Source organism: Fundulus heteroclitus, chromosome 4, assembly GCF_011125445.2.
Source record: "Fundulus heteroclitus isolate FHET01 chromosome 4, MU-UCD_Fhet_4.1, whole genome shotgun sequence".
In the NCBI taxonomy this organism is placed as follows: Eukaryota; Metazoa; Chordata; class Actinopteri; order Cyprinodontiformes; family Fundulidae; genus Fundulus; species Fundulus heteroclitus.
This window is the reverse complement of record NC_046364.1, coordinates 40,489,020-40,509,708: the sequence shown is the minus strand read 5'-3', so window position 1 is coordinate 40,509,708 and position 20,689 is coordinate 40,489,020. Positions and strand designations below refer to the sequence as shown.

Genomic DNA, 20,689 nt, shown 5'->3' with positions numbered 1-20,689 from the left:
TTGAATGTGTTTTGAAATGAGGGCCACACAAAAAGGTTTGTTTGAATAATCATTTTACTGTTGAACACTGTTTACATTTAATTTGTGAGTTTGCATTTTATTAGCATGAAATAAAGAATTACAATTACAACAGCATCAGATGTACTGTGTTGAGCTGCCTTAATAATACATTTTATTTTAAAGTGCCTTTTAAAGCACTTACAATGTACAAATCCAACAGTATATTAATAAATGAATCATTAAAAACGACACACATTGAAAAGTTTCAAAGAACAGAAAAAGTGAGTAGGCGTTCTTTAACAGACGTGTTTGAGTTTGGACTTAAAGTAGGACAACGTGTCAGAGAGAATTCCAGAGTTTGGGAGCAGAGTGGGAGAAAGCTCTCCATTCAATGTGTCAGAGATTCCTAAGTCTGTCGGGTATTACTTCTGAGGTAATCTATTTAAACTGGTGTGGAGGAATATTCGTCTAGCTGCTCACAGTTAGTCGAAGTGAGTGTTCCACCCTGAATCCGATTGCAAATTAGTCACTGAGTAGCCTTGCCGCGACTAGGTATCGCAACCCACAACCTGTTAACGGCTGCTATTCCTCTATTTAATAATGTGCACTTGGTATCTGAGCTGCAAAGATTTTAATAACCAGGAAAATAATATTTCACAAGCGTGTTGTTTAAATTGGGCTAGGTTAACCTTTAAAAACCTCTTAAAATAAACAAACCAAACCACCAAGACAAATTTACCACCATCAAACAACCCAATGATTAATTTTTTTTTTTTTTTTTTTTTTACTAATAACTGAATGGCCACAAATTCTTTAGAATTTTAAGATAGATACTTTATTGTGGCCACGGGAAATCATACGCTAAACAAAGCTGCTTCAGCAATTAAATACACCACAAACAATACAATTCATCTAAACAAGTAAACAGATAATGTTCAATAAAAGCTGATCCATAAAAGAACATTCACACATTCACAAATACAATCCAGCAAGTGAAGCAGCAGATAAGACCAGAGCATCAGAAGCATGACAAGATACTATACGTTAGCTTTATTTAACAATCTGATTGATGAAGGGACAAATGAGTTTTTAAATTTAAGTCTGCAAGCAGGGAGTCTAAACCGTTTGCCAGATGGTAACAGCTTGTATTGTGAGTTGAGGACGTGAGTGGGATCAGACAGTAGCAAGCAAGTCTGAGGACAGACTGTTCATAGATGGATTGCCGAGAAATGTTATCAGTCGTTCTTGTCACCTTCATTGCAGTTTGTACCATACGTTTAGATTTTAGTTGCACAGAGAGGTTGCCATACTACGTTGACGTTCCAAACCTGATGATGCTTTACATGAGCTTCTGGTTAACCCCAAAGACTCTGAGTCGACGTAAGAAATACAGTCTCTGCTGTAGAGGGAAACATAACATATTGCCATGAATATACCCTCTTGAACAAGTTATCTAAGTGTACACCCAGATATCTGTAAAAACAGACCTCGCGTATTTTTTGGTCATGAATAAAAAGCGGCCAACTGTCACCTAGACTTGGGGTCAGTGATTATCTCTTCTGTTTTCCTGGCATTGATGACAAGGTGTTGGTCATGGCACCATTGAACAAAGGACTGTAGCTCATTAAAATATGATGAGGGGTCCATATCTTCATGCAGCAAGCAGAGAATAGCAGCATTGCCAGGGAACTTAAAAAACATAAGTTCCTGGGCAGCTGCTGATGCAATCGTTTGTGTAAATAATAAAAAGGACCGGAGAGGTAATGCAACCCTGAGTGCTGATGGCCCTTGGCTCTGACCGGGGGGTGATAACTCTTAACAAGCTGTGATCTATTTGTTAAAAAAAGAATAAAACCATTTAATAAGAAAAGGATTAAGATTCATCTGCTGTCATTTCTTGATGAGCAGGTGAGGTTGTAGGGTATGTTAAGATTTAAAAGTGCCCCGCTCCTGTCCATTCCCCGCGGCCCGTTGTACCCCGGTTCAAGATTTGGTAGTAAAGGAGAAACAATTATTAGAACCAAACGTTTAAAATATGCATATTTATGTCATTTGGAATTCCAAAGAGACAAAGAAAAACTTACAAGCTTAATTTCAGTATGTTACCAACGTCCTTCTCCCAGCCATTGTAAGCCCTTTGTCTGCTTTACACTACTCAAACACATCTTTTTAAAAGAATGGCCGCCCCTCCCAGTTAGTTTGGGTGTTGTGGGCCCAGACATTGAGGCTCCAGGTCCTATCTGCTCCCAAAACAAGGAGACTATTCTCTCGAGAGTCTTCATGAAGTAAGGGTGATTTAGCACCCAGATGTCCTATCAGGGGGTCAAACCAGATTACCTCAAGAACCATAAAATAGCTTTCATACCTTAAAACAAACACCCTGTGTAGCTGTGCATGTTCTGCCTCAGAGGGGCAAACCCCACCTTCTTCCATGACACAGTTTAGGGACCAGAAGATACCTCTTATTGTTTTCCATAAAAATGCCTGATTAATATAACAAGTAATCATATTTTTCCATAACAGGTATTAAAGGCAGAGCTAAAATCTGTAAACAAAAGGTGGGCATAGGGCTTTGGGTTTTCAAGATGTTTAAGTGTGTCACTGTCTCTTAGCTGAAGGTTGTTCTAGCATCCGCTGAGCGAGATAAGGCTTTCAGAGCAGAGCTGCTATTTCTCCCTCTGCTCTCTTCCTCGCTCACCTTACTGGGAGACGAGATGGGTAAATTATGGCCAAAGTTCAGTTTCTTTAATCCTCTTGGGTTAATATCTTCACAAAGTGTTTTATTTTGGAAAATGCTTCAGTCCTTTTAAACAGGATTTGTTCTTTTTATGGAGAATTATTTCATATTGAAGAAAAAATTGATAACAGCAGGTTTCTTCAGATTTCTACAGCATTCCTACTTGTTTCAGACAAGGACTTCATTTAGAAGGAAAAAGAGATTATAATACCGCAGATTTCTGCTCTAAAAGATGCCAGCTTCTTTGATGAGGATGAAAGTTTTAAGCTAGCATTGGTAGTAATAACAAATTCCTTTGTACGGCCCGTGTCTTAGGCTAAATGTCACTTTGATTGTTGATGTTTGGGTTAGATCTGTCTCTTCAACAGCGTCTTTCCCTAATTCACACTTTGCACATCTCAGCTCATAAATTGTACAACTTATTGCATTCATCTCTTTTATATTACAGTGTCCACCTGTTAAACTGCCCTCTCAGTGTCTTCTTTCTTATCTTTGTTTAAAGATACAACTTGCTCCTTTCTTCAGACTCATGAAAATCTGTGACACTTACAGCCATGCTTATAACTCATTTCAATATGCATTACTATTACAGTTACATGGAAATCAAATCATATTCTTAATCCCCTGATTCATTAATACATACAATTATACGATATAGCAGATTTAATTCTGCAAAGGAAGAAAAGAAAATAATCACAACACAGCAACCAAAGCAGGCTTCGTTCTTAGGCCTTCAGACAAGTGAGACCTTGAGGATTTTAGGGGCATTTCCTCTGCATGAATCCATGTATCAATCTCAGTTATCTCGACAAGCTATGCAAAAATAGGCAAGAGGTAGAAAAGATTTTTTCTTTAAAACAGTGGAACAACTTTGGACCTTATTTTATTCAGGTACTATTTTAATGTAGCTCACTCGTATATTTAGTTAAGAAGCAGTGGTATGTTACAAGATGCAGCTGCTAACGCAGACTGGAGGTAGATGTGTAATTATGGGGAGTATGATGGAGGAACTTTCACAGCTGGATCTTGGAAGGTACTGGCACCATATTCTTTTACCGTGGCCGGTGAGGTGAGACAGAAGTGCAATTTGAAAGTTGCCCATTCGCCAAACGTCATACCCAGGAGGGCTTTCAGATCCTCTGCATCACCAAAGACCAGAGCAGAGCCATTGATCTTATGGTCTTTCACCGTATCAATGTATTTTTTCTCCAGTTTCATCCTTTCCATCTGAAAAAGACATTATAAAACATGTGGGAGATAAACCAGGTCAGGGATTAAGCTTGAGGCTTAGAAATATTATTAGAAAGTATTTTATTACCACTGAGAACATCGTACTCAGAAATGCATAAAATAATGTAAACATCTGCTACCACTGGGGAAAAAAAACAAAGTGGTGCAACACATCAAACATGATCTCCTTTTGACAAACTATCAGTGCAGTTTTAAATCCCAAAGTTACGTAAATAGTCGTTCAAGAAAGCTCTGAAACAAAAAATATCCAATGAAATTGAAGTGAAAAAGGAAAGTAAGAAATATTCTGCAACACAGCCTAATTCTACATGAATTCTACATATTATAGCTAGAAGCAAGAACTCACCTCTTTGCAGATATCCTCTGTGGTCATTTTGATAAGACTTGTGACCGGAAGAGGAGCAACGTTCCTCATCCAGCCCGAGTCTTTCAGCCTGGATGTCCCTCTGATTAGAGCCAGCTCCCTCCTGATCGAGTGATCCAGGTTCACCATCGCCACTTGAAAGATCTCCAGGGTCTTTAAGGTGAACTCAAACTCTTTGTCCTTGAGCAACGCTTCGAACATTTCAGGATCCCCGTCCTGCTCCAGGAGGTCTTGGATGTGTGCCCGCATCACATACAGCTCCTCCCTGGACTCGCTGAAGACCTTCCATAGGGTCTTTGAATCATCAGTGCTCATGTTCTGTTGATCAATAGCTGCTCTCTGCTTTTCATCCTCCACACACTGGATGATCCAGCTGAATCGACAGGGCCACTGGTTGGCTAGGACCACCCATGCTGCAGTGTGCTCTGGAGCAGGAAACTCTTTCTTCAAGATCTTCATGATTATCCAGGTTACCCAGACTGAGTTGATCATCCTCTTTCTTGAGATGGCGTCATCTAACATGTACTTGTTTAGCTTTTTCTCAGCATTGCTCAGGATCCTCTTGACCATTTTCTCCAGTTTGTCTTCCTCCACATAAAGGGTGTTTTTGTTGTCCATTAGAATTGACACCTTTAATTGATCCATATCCATAGGGATTTCTTCAGAGATTTCTGAACTGCTGGTAATATCTTGAAATAAGTTTTGCTTTAAATTTCCGCTCATTGGTGGGACTGTGAAGGCCAGAGTGACGACGCGGTTCAGCAGAACGTGAGCTCTGTCCTCTTTACAGAAGCAGCTTTTCGCCGCTTTGACTTTTTGTAACAGAACGTTTGGATTTAGAGCTATGATGGAAAGAACTGGGCTTTTCTTTTCTGAAATTAAAATATCGATGGCCTCCAGGACTGCAACAATTTCACTGGGGGAGCAACGGTCCAGGTTAGTGATCTTCAATACAATACGAATCCTCCTCCTTTCAAAAACCTCCATAAACTTGATGAATTGAGTCAGAAACGAAATTCCCTCCCTGACTTGGTTCCTGGATCCCTGTTTGTTGCTCTTCTGATCGTTTTCTAGTTCCTTCTTAATCTTCGTAGCCTGGCTGAAGATGAGGTTCTTGCCAATCGGAAGGACAAACCTCAGAGCACCTACTGCTGGGACTCCTAGTAATGTAATGAAAAATTTCTTCAGTGCATCCACCTCACTATTCGTATCAGTCCTTTGCTCCTCTGTGTTTACATGAGCTTTAGTAAGGCCCCATACAAAAATGCCCACTACTAGGAATATAGGGACAATAATGATGAACAGGATGACAAGCCACCAGGGACAGCAGCAAACCTTCTTCGGAATCCAGTTTTTCTTTTTTTCTTTCTCCCCCTTAGGTTTGAAAAGAAATCCAGGGAGAAAAAACATTTAGGGGCACATGTCCAGACCAAAAAATAAACAAATAAAAATGCCGGTATCAGTTTGTTGCCCAGTTTGTGTTATATGTTTGATGAGGAAAAGACCAGACCTGGTCAAATAAAGGTAAATACAAATAAAACCCATATGGGCAGTACGTATGTTAATGTATTACACATTGAGTATAAGAAATTACTAAAAAAGTCACCAACTGATTTCCCATTGAGGCATTTGTTCTGTGATTGCCAACAACTGTTACTTAGACTTTTATATACCCACAAAACCAACAAATGTGAAAAGAATAGCCACCATAAGTGTTCTTAAAGCACAGAAAAAAACAAAGAAAACTAACAAACCTGTTTCTTTACTTCCTCTTTGTTGAATTGAGTGACAAGGAAGAGTGCAAGGGCCAGTTTCCCAAAGTTCATCTGCATGGCGTGAAACAACCCTATGGCCATCTTAGTCCATAGTAGGTCACAGCCTGCAAAATGCCAAGCGCTGAAATTCACATAAATGAACCTGATATTGTGTTGATTCTGGTTCTCTTTGGTCCAGACTGGTTTATAGAAGAGCAGCTTCCAGATGAGAGACATTAGGCCTGTGAATGACAGCTTGGCTGCACGGGGCTTTGAACTTTTGTCGGATTTCTGCTCAATCCTTGTGGATTCCTCATTTGTGTGCACTGAAAAACAACAATTGTTTACATTGTAAAGGTAGATAGTTTGGATCCACATGACTCATAAAACAGAAATGAAAAATATCACCATCATTAGCATTGGCTTATGAAGGCATTTAAGTGACAGGTGAAGTGTTGTTCCTCTAGGTTTGACTGGATAAAAATGTAACTAAGAAATTGTTGATGGAGAGAACCAATCATGGGAATGTTACTTCCATCCCAGGTGACAAACGAGAATGATTTAGGTTGATTTTACAGTAAATATCTGACTTATAGCTCATTTAAATATTTAAAAATGCATAGATTGTACTGAATAGGCTTCCAGAAACAAATTAAATACCTTGGAGCAAACAACTAAATCCAATAGAGGCTACTTGAAAAACAATCCGCCTGCAGGAAGCAAAAGAAAAGAATAATTCCTGTTGCAGCGGGACCTTCAGGGCATAGCAGCACTACTTTTCTTTTCCATGGAGGCCTGTCGCCGCTCCTGTGCCTTCCCCACTCAGCGTAGTTGATGTCACTTGTCTTCCACATTTCTGCCACCACATATTTTATGAACAAGCTGAAATCATTTGTGCAGCCTGATTTTTTAAGGTTGTTCACCATGCATCTATAAACGGGCCTCTGTAATGTCAGAATGACCAGCCGACCATGAAAAGGATGAAAAAAGGGAATTATTTCTATTTAAATCCCTTTTTAAATGCACCCAATCAGCTTTAAAGAAGCTATAAAAGCCTTTTGCTTTGACTACATACATTTTAACATAATATGTCGCTATATTGTGTCATCACCAGTATATTGTAGTGAACAAGTGCAGTTTGCACAGTCGACGCATCACACTTTCACACATCCCTGTCTTGTTCGCAGCTAACACGGCGGATACGGAGACAGTGTCAGAAACACTGCAAACATTAAAATCGTCGGAGGTAGAGAGTAGTCATCAGCGTCCAACAGAGCCGAGCCCGAGAATGAACTTTCTCACAGGATTAAGAGATTGTTTTAGAAACACCATTTACCTTCCATCTTATCGAGAAACACATCCAGTCGATCCTGACAAGAAGAGTAGAGACCCACTGTTGCTGGTGAGGAAACCTTTGTCAGCGTCTTGGACAGAGCGTACGCATAGATATCATCTGAAAGTAGATTTAGAAGAACAGGTAACATGGCTGTGTCATTATAATGGAGGTAATATTTAGTGTTCATGCTAAAGATACCATCTTTTTCCAGAATTTGAATGCATTTTTTGAGTTTTTATTTAAGGTCTGTACATATAAATTGTTCCTGACCAAATTATAAACTCAGCCCTGAGGAATGCACCCTATATTTGGAACTAAGTGCCCCCTGTTTCAGCTTCTTCTGGAGTTAATGGACACTGGATCGTTTTGAAGGTTTCTGCAAGCTTTGCACATTAAGAGACTGAAGATGTTGCTCGTTCTGCTTTGCAGACAAAGATGAAGATCAAGTTCAAACTATATAAGCAGCTGTGAATATGATTTTTAACTCTTTCTGCATGTATGGATTTAAGGCAAGAGTTGGACTGAATCTTTCTTCTATTTTTGTGCTTGAAACTAAAGCATTTCCTTGCAGCTCTGGCTGTATTTATGGTTTCTTTTCAGATTTTTCTTAGTTAAAGATGCTCAAAACCATGAATCTGTTTTCTTCCTCTATATAATTATGTGCTACTTTGTGCTTTTTAATCCTATTAAATCCCAAATAAAAAAAAAAAAATTATGACTAATGTAGAACAGTATAATGGATGTCTTAGTAGCTGAACATGGTTGATATTTAACACGTCTTATGTCTCCTGCTCAGCTACTTCTGATTCAGTTCCTATCGGGCTCAACTAACCAATGGAAAGGAGGATGATTAGAATCCAAATTTGGACATTTCCGTTTTGAAAAAACACAAAGAATTTATATCTGTTAAAGCATTCTTATTTGACATAGTTTTTTCTACTTTAATGCTGGTGCTTTGGTCCCAAAACTCCTTGAATCTGAAATGTCCCAAGAAGTTTGAACTGAAAGTACAGACAGAAAACACTAAAAAAGACTGTTTTCATTTTCAGATGAAGTACAGTGCTTCTAAATGTAATAAATACAATATATACATATAATATACATGCATTGTTTATGATATTGATACATATGTATTTGTACTAGACAATTTTAAATAAAAAATCTGCATTAGTAAAAAAGAAAAAGAAAAAAAATATATATTTTTTTAAGCTTACTTTGGAATTTGGCTCAGAAATGTTTATTCCATTTTTGTTCAACAGTTTTCTTTTAATATATCACAGAAAATAAAATATACCACATCTACAACTTGTGCCATAATAGTATTAGTAGACGTTGTAATGTGCAGGGGAGGTCAGTATTTATTTGTGTCGGCGCACAAAAGCCCTGGAAAGTGCTCTTCTGCATACGCATGGGCTTTGGAACAACTCACCTGTTGCTACCTCCTCCATGATGGCTGTGGGGTGGGACATGCAGCTGTCACAGAAAACGCTTTTGATCTGTGAAAAATAAGAAACAGCAAGGCTCTCAGCTCGGGACATTTTGGAGGAGGTATTTCTGCAGCCCTGGGTAATCTGTTTAGCTCCGGCTTTCCCCTCGCTTCTCTCCTCTCACATCTCTTCCTCTCATCAAAGAGTTGAAGGATCAATACATATCATACCATACCTTTTCAGAGATAAACTATTGATCGCTCATGAAAGTTTCATGCTGGACTGAGTTCATGAAGGATATTAATTGTTAATATGGCATTTACCGTTGCTTCATTGGGTTATTATGTCGAATATTTAAAAACAGCTTATGGTGCCTTTAATTCTGAGCAGAGAATTGCCTTTTATGTTTGGGTGCCTGCTGTAGATGTGATTTAATATATTCATCCATCCATCCATTTTCTTACACGCTTATGCCTCATGGGGTCGCGAGGGGTTGCTCTAATATATGCACCCAACAAATATTGCAAAGCTTTTCAACATTTATGGCTGTAGAACACAGCTTCTGTTAACATTTGCAGCAATTTTATTAGCATTGTTTGCATTACTAAAGCATTATTACCAAAACGTTTTAATAAGCTCGGCTTTCTGATGCAAGGGAACCAATAAAATGTTGATATATTCCTTTTATACCTTTTAAACTAATCAACTGGCATTATTTCACACTAAATTATTGATGTTCAGTTATGACAATTGTGGATTTACTGAAACGTCATCTGAAGGATGGGCCTCCATGTGCTTAAAAACAGCAGCGCTCCTACTACGGGTTTCGCCAGAACTGAAAAAGACTCCTGGATAGGTGTCGAAATGTTTTTAGACAAGCAGAGCGAAAGTCAGTTTGCCTGTTTGCTGTTGCGATGATCCATTTTGCACATTCATCATTTCAATTTGTGACTGAAGGTAGAGATATGTTTCAATTTCAACAGGCTTACCTCTGGATGATGGGGTTGATCTCCTCTTCAGCTCATACTGATGATTTTTACACACTAACACAAAGAACATCAGCAGCAGCAGTAGGTAAATGCAAAAGGTGTTTTGCTGGTCATGCCAGACTTTATAGCACTGAGGTGAAAAAAAAAAGATGGCTGATAACCACAGAGTGTGTCTATAGGCACTTACCAGGAAGTGAAGTCGTTCGATAAACAAGAATACCAGCATGTCTTACAACTGAAGCGGCACATTTCCTCATTTTTTGTTTTGACAGCCCGTATCCTATCCTGCCTTTTGTCAGCATAGGATGGTGGGTGGTGGTGCAGTACCTGAAACCATCGCACGGAAGAAAAACTGCTGTTTTTCAAACAGCTTCTGACAACAACTGTACAACATTTTCAGTCCGAGGAAAAACAAAACAAATGAGTGATTTTTTACGTTGGAGCTTTTGTCTCTGCATGATTCATGAACTACATTTTCTTACTGCCGTCATGGTTTAGTTACAGCGATGAGTGACAGGCATGAGCATAAATGGCCATGGAGAACCAGAAGTAGCAAACAAGAGGGACCGGTGACCGAACATGAAGTAGGACTGCTTAAATACTGGGATGCCGAGAGAGAGAGAGCAAGAGAAGCAGGTAGAGTTGATCGGACAAAGAGGAAAACACAATCTAACAAGAGTGTAAAAACCACAATGAAAGAACAGACTGTAAAAATAAACCAGCAACTAATTGAACTGAAGACAGGCAGGGGAACAAAACAAGAATAAAAGAATCAGAAACAGAAGAAACAGAAACAAGAATAAACCAACTAAATCCATGCTGAACAGAATACTAAATAATGACAAATAAGGAAAGGACAAAATATACAGACTAATAAACAATACTGAAGAAGTGAAAAAAACAAAACAAAGATGCTCCAATAAACAAAACTAACAATAAGGTAAACACCTTAGGATCATTACAGACACGTCGCACAGCAGGAACTGGCCAGAAGGATGTCCACCAGGTGATGTGGAGGAGCTGAGCTCAGCAGGCTGAATCCCGGGACTGGGCTCAGGAGGCTGGGACTCAGGCCAGAACCCTGGAGACAGAAATCTGGAGCCTGCGTATCGCGTTACATTTATGTCTTAATTCCCGCGAGCAAAATAAACATACTCGCATGTTTATTAAACTACTTCCGCGCATGGTTTATCTACCGCCGCGCGAGAAACTGCCGCTTCGAGAGGAGAAAATCGCTCTCCGCGCGCGCCAGCTGCTCTCCGCGCGCGCCAGCTGCTCTCCGCGCGCGCCAGCTCCTCTTCTCCCACGCGCGCGGAGAAGACAGCTCCTCCCACGCGCGCTCGATTTTCTATCCAGCGGCTACGCTCGAGCGCGGCTGCGCTCTCGGAAGCGTCTCTGACAGCGGACGGATTTTCTCCTCGCGCGAAGAAAAATGTGTTTTGACAGGTTGGGCGGGGCCAAAGCCCTCTTCTGTAAGTCTCCTCCTGATTGGCCAGACACGATCACATGGGAAGTACTGTCTGGAATTTTCTGACTGAAAAGTTACATCATCTATAAGACAAAGTTACATCTGGAGGCGGGAAAGTGACGGAGGCTTCTTTGTTTGGACTACGTCGGGTAAGTGGAATTCACAACCGTTCTTGCCCCCCCCCCCCCCCCAAAAAGGAAAATAATAATAATAAAAAATAATAATAAAAAAAATTATTCCTCAATAAACAGCCGTAGAACGACATAAGTCCTATTTGGTAGCTTCGAATTGTTCAGGGATACATAGTTAGCGGTTACAATGTTTCTTGCTACTTTAGCTACTGCGGCGCATTTAGTGATCATGTTACAGGGTTCCCGCGGATCCTTAAAAAGTCTTAAAAGGCATTGAATTCTGTAATATAAAACTAAGGCCTTAATTGGCATTAAAATGTCTTAAATCTGTCTTTCTTAGGTCTTAAAATTGTTACCAGGTCATAAATAGGATTTTATTTTTGTAATCCTTACCAAACAGTAAAGTAATTGACACAATTATATTTTTTTTAATTTACCAAACGGCTCAATGTAACCAGTATTGGTTCCGTCCCGATAGTGGAACCAATAAAAACTGTTGCAGCCGGACCATAGCTGCGAGAAAGAGTTGGCACTGGTTATGTAGTGGTTTTTAAAACTGATTTATAGTTTATTTTAGATGGGAACAAAATAAAGTTTGTGAATTCAGGTCAGTAGTTGTTAAAAATATATCTATAATTTGTGTGTTTTTTAGCTTTCTTCCTATATGGAATTTTTTTCAAAATTTTAAACATGTCTACTGGGCCAGAAAGTAATGGTTTATGTGAAAATTAACATTTGGGTAAAGTTGTCGCAACCAGGTTTATCTTGTTTATCGTGAAGTTGGTCTTAACTTTTTATTTCAAGTGGCATTAAAAAGTCTTAAAGTCTTGAATTTAACTTGCCTTATGCTGTAGGAACCCTGTGTTAACTGATGCTGTATTTCAATGTTTGTGGTGCTTTTCACGGTTTCAATAATTGTATCTTTGTGTGTGTGTGCTTTTCCACCGTCTACCAAATAAAGGAAACATCCTAGTTGGAAAACATGGCAGATAGTAAAGAGGTAAACTATCGTTTTATTCGTTGTATTCGGTGGTTTACTGTGCTTTGTGAATTTTTTTTTCTTTCTTTGATCTCACCTTTTTTATATTTCTCAGGAGGAATTGCGCAAAGCTGCCATTGATTTGGTTGCTATGTTAAGATCATCAATAAATGGTCCAGCACCAAACAGTAAGTTTAGCTTTCTTACGTCTAACCTGCACACTAACCCTTTTATTATCTTTTTGTTTGTAGACAGCATGCATGTGGTTTTATTGATTATTTGCTGTCCATATACACTGGTTTATGACATTTCAGGCATAGGAGTAGGCTGGACGATATAGAAAAAAAAGCTTATTGATAAAAAAAAAAATGCATATTGATCAATATCGATAATTATTGAAAATATTTAAACCATATTTTATGTGCAAAACCATATTTTATGTGCAGCTGATAAAGCACACAAACACAGAATTCCAATTAAATCTTTAATAACCAACTTTTTTAACCATAACAGAATTTTTTAAAAGAAAAATAACTTAAGAGATCTGAGTTATGTTATTAAATACTGACAAAGAATAAACTAAAGTGACCAGTAAAATGACCAAAATAAATATACCAAATAAATAAATAAAATAGCCTATTTAGGTGGGAATAGTACACTACCGGTAGTTACTTCTCAGGTTTCACTGAGGCTGACGCAGGGCTGAGGTCTGAGGTTGTGGCGTGTAATGAGGACGCAGATTGCAGCTCATTTTGCACTGATTCTCTGCACTCGTTGCACAATTTAGGGAGCGCTGTTAGAGAAAAACTTGCGTCCCGGAACGAAACAAGTTGGTTGCGTTACCAGACTTTGTTTTTACCGGTTCCTCGCAAGTTTTACAAATCACTGGTTTATTTCTGTCAGGCTGGTGAACTAGTAAAACCCCGTTTTGGGACAATTTCCTCCGCCGCTCCTTGCTGCGACATATTCACATGCTCTGTGTTGTGGTTTGAGAGGGCGGCGCTTTGTGACGGCGTGCCTGGGTCCACGATTACGATTGGTCGAGAGGAAGTAGAGACTGTAGCATCAACTAATATAGGTTAAAAGGAAGGAAGGAAGGGAAACTGTTTCTATTGAAGTTTTATCAACCCTGTTTTTTCTATCGATCGTTCGATCGATCGATATATATATATTGTTATTGAATTATCGTCCAGCTCTAGGAGTAGGGTAATTCATACTTGTAATTAGTGTTGAAGTAAACATTTTTTTGATAAAGTCTAATACAAACTTGATAATGATATGAATAATGAGAATAAGCATTCAATAATTACACATTGACCTCACCAACTTTGTTGAATTTATTGCAAATTAAGCTCAGGGTGAGACCACTGTGAGCCCCACAACAAGTGCTAGGGACACAAGGCAGGACCTGCAAAACCTACCCAGGCATAATTCAGCATGTGCACCTGCACAGGCGTCTTCTGGAATTGCTATGCAGCGAAACATGGCCAGGTTAGGATGTTGTTCAGAAATGCTTCAACTTGTCAAGTTGGATAACTTTTTTTAAAACTTAATTCTATCAAAGTTTGACATTGACAAGTGCTGTAGGAATGTCTTTTTCTGCATTTTGATAAACTTCATCTGATGAAATGATCAGCATAGTAGTAATAGTAGTAGATTTTTATTTTTTAGTCATTTCTATCAAGGCAACAGAAATGTTGAAGTTGTAAATATTTATCTCCTTTGACTTCTGAGAATAAAAAAAATCTTCAGTTTGAATTAATCTTAGGGTGTGTGTGTTTTGTGTTTTCCATTATATTTGTTTTTCTAGGTCTTTCCCTGGGTTATTTAAAGAGAAGCAGAGTTCCAGGGCTCTGCTATCTAAGAAAAGGTTTGCCCCCAAAAGAACTGCTGTGTCATTTTTCCTGCTTAAAACCGCCTGTGAGAGAACTCCAAAACCATCAGAGGAGATGACCCTTCTACAGGCTGGGCTAGGACGAAGGACAGTTGACATTGCAGCAGATGCTGGTCATAAGGAGGTATGTGATTTGGCAAAATTATGACAGTGACAGACGACTGCATTAAGAAATTGTAATTTTTGAAATGGGTATTAAGGATGGGCAATGTTATTTTGTGGTAAATACTTTCTAAAATAATTCCCCACAGTAATAATTTTTCATATCACAAAATGATGAAATCCCTTCAATGATGTCTACTGTACTGAAATGATAGACATTATGTACTGCACGTGGATGCCACACACCTGTTATTTATTACAGACCTCAATCTAAACTAGATGTAATGCTGCTTTCAAATTTATAAACAGAGTTTAGAAGGCTAATCTGGGAATGACGTAATAGCCAAGTTTCAGCGTTCTAGTTTGCAAAGCCAAATAAGTTGGAATTCCAATATGCGTCCCACTTGTTAACATTTAGTTTGCTTTGTCTGATTACACAGAACTTTTACATTACAGTATTAAAAATGAGATTGAGCTATATGCACAGCTCCACTGCTTCCTGAACTTCACGTGGTTCTTTGTTTCCTGTCTTTGGCTCAATCCAAAAACCCTTAATAATAGCTTATAGCTCCTACTCCTTACTCCAGTTCATTGAAATTTCCCAGGGTCAAGAGTAAGACCTCTAAAGTGGGAAGGAGCTTGCTTCAAAACTGCTATGCTGAATTCAGACAGCCTTCACCTCCAACATCATTTCATTATGGAAATGCACATAGACGATGCGTGTCAATCCAGGCCTACAACATTCCGAAAATGAACTACAAAGTGTGCAATGTCTTCTCTCAGGACATTTTCACTGATCTCCGTGAGGGGGCTGTGGTGATAGGCATGGATGCCGATTTATGCTTCTGTTGGTGGGTGCTCTTCAGCACAGACTGAAACATTGGAACGTTTAGTCTGTTGAGCGGAAGGTGGGGCGTTTTGAGCGCACGTCAACGAGAACGTGCACGCTCTCTCTTGAGGCTGCTTTTTTTTTGCCTGATTACAACGGCAGACGGGGCGCTCTGCCAGCGGTGCCCGTGCTAGGACCAGGTGAATCTCTCCTGTAGCTATAAAGATTCCTTTCTCCGTGGATACTCGAGAATCTCTGTAGGTGTCTCTGAACACGGAGCATCCACGAAAGTGCCGCATATGCCGATATGTCAGGTGACTTTAACAAAAGAAACCTCACTCATGAACTTCCTAAATATAGACAGTTTATTAAATGCCCGACCAGAGAGTAGAACATTCTGAATCACTATTACACCACAGTCAGGGATGCTTATCACGCGCCCCCCATGATGCACTGGGCCAAAATATATATACATACACACACACACACACACACACACACACACACACACACACACACACACACATCTTACTCGCTTTATGCCTCATGGGGTGAATGGATGAAACACATACACACATATATATATATGTATATATATATATATATATATATGTAATATATATATATATATATATATATATATATGTATATGTTAGATAATAGATATATAATATATATCTATATATGATATATATATATACATATATATATATATACATATATACTATATATATATACCATATATACATATATATATATATATACATATATACACATATATATATATATATATATACATTATATTAATATATAGTATATATATATACATACATATACATATATATATATATATATATATATATATATATATACATATATATATATATATACATATATATATATATACATATATATATATATATATATATATATATATATATATATATATATAAACTGTTTACAGTGTCTGTTTACAGTTGTGGATAGCTAACCAAGTTAGCTTTTTCTCCTATTTTTAGCATAATTTAGCATATGCCCACTTAATAAAACATTTAGATTTTTTAAAGAGATAAAATTAATGTTTTACTAGTTTTTCTGGATATGTCAGCCAGGCTACCATCTGTACTGGGATAAGTGGATGGTGGTGTGTCTAACCAGAGATTCCAAGTTTATATACGACTTCACAGTGTGTTTACCATTACTTTTAAAATGGGAACTGGGTAAATACAACTTCTGACCATTACAGTACATTGAATTAACATATTACCTTAGAACTGTAAGTTTGAGTGTCATCTCTAAAGATGAATATCATTAGTTTAATAAAACAAAGACGTTTGCTGTCACTTACATGCAAATCCTCAAATGTTGCTGACGTATCGCTATCCATTGCTTATTGTTGAGGGGTGAATGTCAATACTGCAATGCCAAAATGAACCACACACGTACACAAACAATAAGAGAAAGAGATACAATTATTGAAACCGTGAAAAGCACCACAAACATTGAAATACATCAGAGTCAGCATCAGTTAACATGATCACTAAATGCGCCGCAGTAGCTAAAGTAGCAAGAAACATTGTAACTGCTAACTATGTATCCCTGAACAATTCGAAGATACCAAATAGGACTTATGTCGTTCTACGGCAGATTTATTGAGGAATAATTTTTTTTTATTTATTTTTTTCTTCTTTTTTTTTGGGGGGGGGGGGGGGGGGGGGGGGGGGGGCAAGAACGGTTGTGAATAGACCCCTTGCATCTGACGTCACGGTCACGTGATCGGGGGTGCGCGCCTCCATCTTGGTGGGCAGGCTAGCCTCACAACCCGTCTACTACATGACAAAACGGGTGATTTAGAGCGTACTTTTAGTTAGTTTATTTTTTGAATCTAAACAATGCCTACCACTTGTTGTGCTCCCGGTTGCACAGAGAGGCATTCCAAATCGTTGGATGTACGTTTCTGTCGTTTACCGAAGGATGAGGAAAGAAGAAAGAATTGGATATTTTCAATGAAAAGAGCGCAGGCAGACACTCCCAATGGACTGGGGGAGCCACCATAACACGACAGAATGTGCAGTCTACACTTCATCTCCGGTAAATACAACTTAATTCTGCTCTATTCATTGTTCTACTTAAATAGCGGCGGAGGGGAGGTGGCGATCGATACACAGGCCGGAGAAGCGCCCCGTGTAGCGATAGCTACCTCCCCTCCGCCGCTGTCTGTAGCAGCAACAGCGGCTTCTCCGGCCCGTGTAGCGATCGAGAAGCCGCCCGTGTAGCTTCAGACAGCCGCCGCTGTCTGAAGCTACACGGGCGGCTTCTCCGGCCCGTGTAGCGATAGCTACACGGGTACACGGGCCGGCTACACGGGCCGGAGAAGCGGCCGTGTAGCGATAGCTACCTCCCCTCCGCCGCTGTCTGAAGCAGCAGACAGCGGCGGCTCTCCGGCCCGTGTAGCGATCGTTACGCTGGCCGCTACACAGATCGCTACACGGCCCGTGTAGCGATCGTTACGCTGGCCGCTACACAGATCGCTACACGGCCCGTGTAGCGATCTGTGTAGCGGCTGCTGTACCGATCGCTACACGGGCCGGAGAAGCCGCTGTTGCTGCTATAGCCGCCGCTGTCTGGAGCAGCACCCGCTTTCTGCCGCTCCAGACAGCGGCGGCTCTCCGGCCAGTGTAGCGATCACCACCTCCCCTCCGCCCGCTAGTACTTCTGTGTTTACGCCGACACCCCCACCCATTTTAACAAGACAAAAACACCAAAATAATCCGTTGTGAGTGATGTTTTTTTAACCTACTGGGCGGGTCTTCCTCTTTGCTTTGTGCTGTTACACAAACATGTTTGAACATCCATCCATCCATTTTCTGACCCGCTTAATCCTTCATGGCGTCGCGGGGGTTACTGGAGCCTTTTTCCTGATATAAAATAATTGTAGCCGTCCAGTGGTTTCATGGCTTTCGTGCTCTCTTGTCCGTACTGGCCTGCCGTGTTTATAAAGCAGCTGTGTCGCGGTATGAAACCCTTGGCCAGCATTTCACAGACTCGCTCCGTCCCTTAAGGCTTTTGCTGTGTGGATCTGGCAATCTGATACCATCAACCATCAACTTACTCTTAAAACGATCTTGTGATACGTTATCTAAAGAAGAAAAATACCTGGAGAACTCGTCATTTCGTCAAATGGCGTGCCAACCAATATGGCCGCCACGCAAGGGGTTCTGGGTAACGGAGTCACGTGGTTGCAAGGGGTCTATTCCACTTACCCGACGTAGTCCAAACTCAAGGGCCTTTCAGACAGGATGCGACGACCGCACTGCTGCGCTGTGAAACCCATTCTTTTCAATGGCTTGCGCCGCGCCAGGGCGGTTTATCGCTGCGTCGAGCAAAGCGCAAGCACAGCGCAGCGCACCGCTTCGCGCGCCGCGCTCAAAGTTCAACATAGTTGAACTTTGAGCGCGGCGAGCGCGGCGCGCCGTGACGAATGCACGCGTTGCCATAGAAACCGCAAATGCGCTGCGCTGAACCCCGCGGCCAGCGCAGCGCAAATCGCGTCCTGTCTGAAAGGCCCTTAAGAAGCCTCCGTCACTTTTCCGCCTCCAGATGTAACTTTTCAGTCAGAAAATTCCAGACAGTACTTCCCATGTGATCGTGTCTGGCCAATCAGGAGGAGACTTACAGAAGAGGGCTTTGGCCCCGCCCAACCTGTCAAAACACATTTTTCTTCGCGCGAGGAGAAAATCCGTCCGCTGTCAGAGACGCTTCCGAGAGCGCAGCCGCGCTCGAGCGTAGCCGCTGGATAGAAAATCGAGCGCGCGTGGGAGGAGCTGTCTTCTCCGCGCGCGTGGGAGAAGAGGAGCTGGCGCGCGCGGAGAGCAGCTGGCGCGCGCGGAGAGCGATTTTCTCCTCTCGAAGCGGCAGTTTCTCGCGCGGCGGTAGATAAACCATGCGCGGAAGTAGTTTAATAAACATGCGAGTATGTTTATTTTGCTCGCGGGAATTAAGACATAAATGTAACGCGATACTAAACATTATCAATCTGGCTGGCCAGGTTAGGAACCCACGGAGGAGCCTGGAAAACCTGGCAGGAAGCGGGTCCACCTGGACGCCATCGTTGAGTTCAGGAATGTGGACAGGAGCTGAAGCCTTGCCTGGACACTTGGAGACGTAGACAGGAGCTGAGACATTTACCTGACCCTGAGGACGAGAAAAGGACCACTGATGACCTCTTCAAACTTGAGACCATGGCGGCGCTCAGGGGACATGGGATCACCGCAAAGAACAAAACAGCAGCAACAAAGCTTTTCAGTTTTCTTTTTTTTTTCTGCCTAAAGAAAAATTTGTTTTGACACATCTGCTTAGTCTAACCTGGAAAAACAATCCAAAGGCCTGAGTTACCTTGACGTATTTATTTTCTTTTTCATTTATTTCCACGAGTTTAGACTTGCTGGGTTGTCACAGCATGGTCTGCAGCAGAAATCTTTCACAGACCATGGACGTCATTTCAAAGTGGATTCGTCCAAAGTAGCAACAACCTAAATGAAAATGTGGGTCCAAACGAGTTAGCGGTGATTGTTATGCTGCGCAGTTTCATTTCTATGGAAGTGTTTAACTGCCAGACGCGATAAATAAATTTAGGAGCAGTATGTCGTAAGAACGAGACAATTTCTGACTATAACAACATAATATTCTTTATATAACGAGAAAGCACCAGACATTTAATGTCTTATGTTGTATTCATTTCATTTCCTAATATTCAGGCTTAACGCACATTTAAGGAAAATGGTTGAAATAGGGCTAAAGTGCAGTCTGAAATTCCAAGAGAGGCAAAACTGCACCCGCTTCGGATGTTATCATCCCATAGAATGGCGATTATCAGTGGTTATCAGCCCCATTGAATAGCCTCAGTTGGTCCCTGCTCTGCCTGCTATCAGGCTGTTATTAACCATTCTATCGGTGATAACAGCCGCTTGTCGCGAATAGAACCTTTTTTTTTGTTTTTTTACCTTTTTTTAAAAACCTTTATTTATAATGTATCTGCGAATTTGAACAGGATATTAAGAATTTACTAAAAATTCAAAAGCCAAACGTATCATAAGATTTTAATTAGGTATTGTAATAATCGTTACAGTATTTAAAAACAACTCACTAAAATCTAAAACCGGAGGTTTTTTTTCCTGTTTTGTTTATTTTTGTTCGCTTTTTTAAAGACTTATATTTCCAATATGCCTTTTATTTCTTTGGATTTTTTCCAATAATTCACTCAAAATAAATGCCAAAATTTAACATACTTGGTTAATTTTATTGGATCGTGTTCTCTCAATACATGCCGTGTTTTTTCTTCCGGTCGTGCAATTTCATATATATATATATATATATATAATATATATATATATATATATATATATATATATATATATATAAGATATAT

General features: G+C 40.1%; 1 protein-coding gene, 1 long non-coding RNA gene and 1 other non-coding gene across 3 annotated transcripts; 1 reads left to right on the top strand and 2 right to left on the bottom strand.

Annotated features, from left to right (window-relative positions):
* Nucleotides 1–775: 775 nt before the first annotated feature.
* Nucleotides 776–6,428, bottom strand: LOC118556113 (NTPase KAP family P-loop domain-containing protein 1-like). The gene is made up of 3 exons (XM_036136567.1): nucleotides 6,107–6,428; nucleotides 4,335–5,726; nucleotides 776–3,964 (listed from the first exon to the last, which is right to left on the bottom strand). Exons 1-3 carry the CDS (start codon nucleotides 6,341–6,343, stop codon nucleotides 3,725–3,727), a joined length of 1,869 nt encoding a protein of 622 aa, XP_035992460.1. The 5' UTR covers nucleotides 6,344–6,428; the 3' UTR covers nucleotides 776–3,724.
* A 1,027-nt stretch (nucleotides 6,429–7,455) lies between these two features.
* Nucleotides 7,456–16,956, bottom strand: LOC105933790. Its single transcript, XR_004930956.1, has 5 exons — nucleotides 16,610–16,956; nucleotides 10,046–10,185; nucleotides 9,859–9,912; nucleotides 8,872–8,938; nucleotides 7,456–7,559 (listed from the first exon to the last, which is right to left on the bottom strand). It is a non-coding gene; the product is annotated as an uncharacterized LOC105933790 (transcript).
* Nucleotides 12,247–20,605, top strand: LOC118563003. The gene is made up of 4 exons (XR_004930955.1): nucleotides 12,247–12,457; nucleotides 12,552–12,624; nucleotides 14,247–14,454; nucleotides 19,310–20,605. It is a non-coding gene; the product is annotated as an uncharacterized LOC118563003 (long non-coding RNA).
* Nucleotides 20,606–20,689: the final 84 nt, after the last annotated feature.

Coding starts and splice junctions, on each gene's coding strand:
- LOC118556113 (XM_036136567.1), bottom strand. CDS start 6,343: ATGTCTCTCATCTGGAAGCTGCTCTTCTATAAACCAGTCTGGACCAAA. Junction 5,727..6,106: donor AAGAGGAAGTAAAGAAACAG/GTTTGTTAGTTT, acceptor TTCAAACCTAAG/GGGGAGAAAGAAAAAAAGAA. Junction 3,965..4,334: donor CAGAGGATATCTGCAAAGAG/GTGAGTTCTTGC, acceptor TGTCTTTTTCAG/ATGGAAAGGATGAAACTGGA.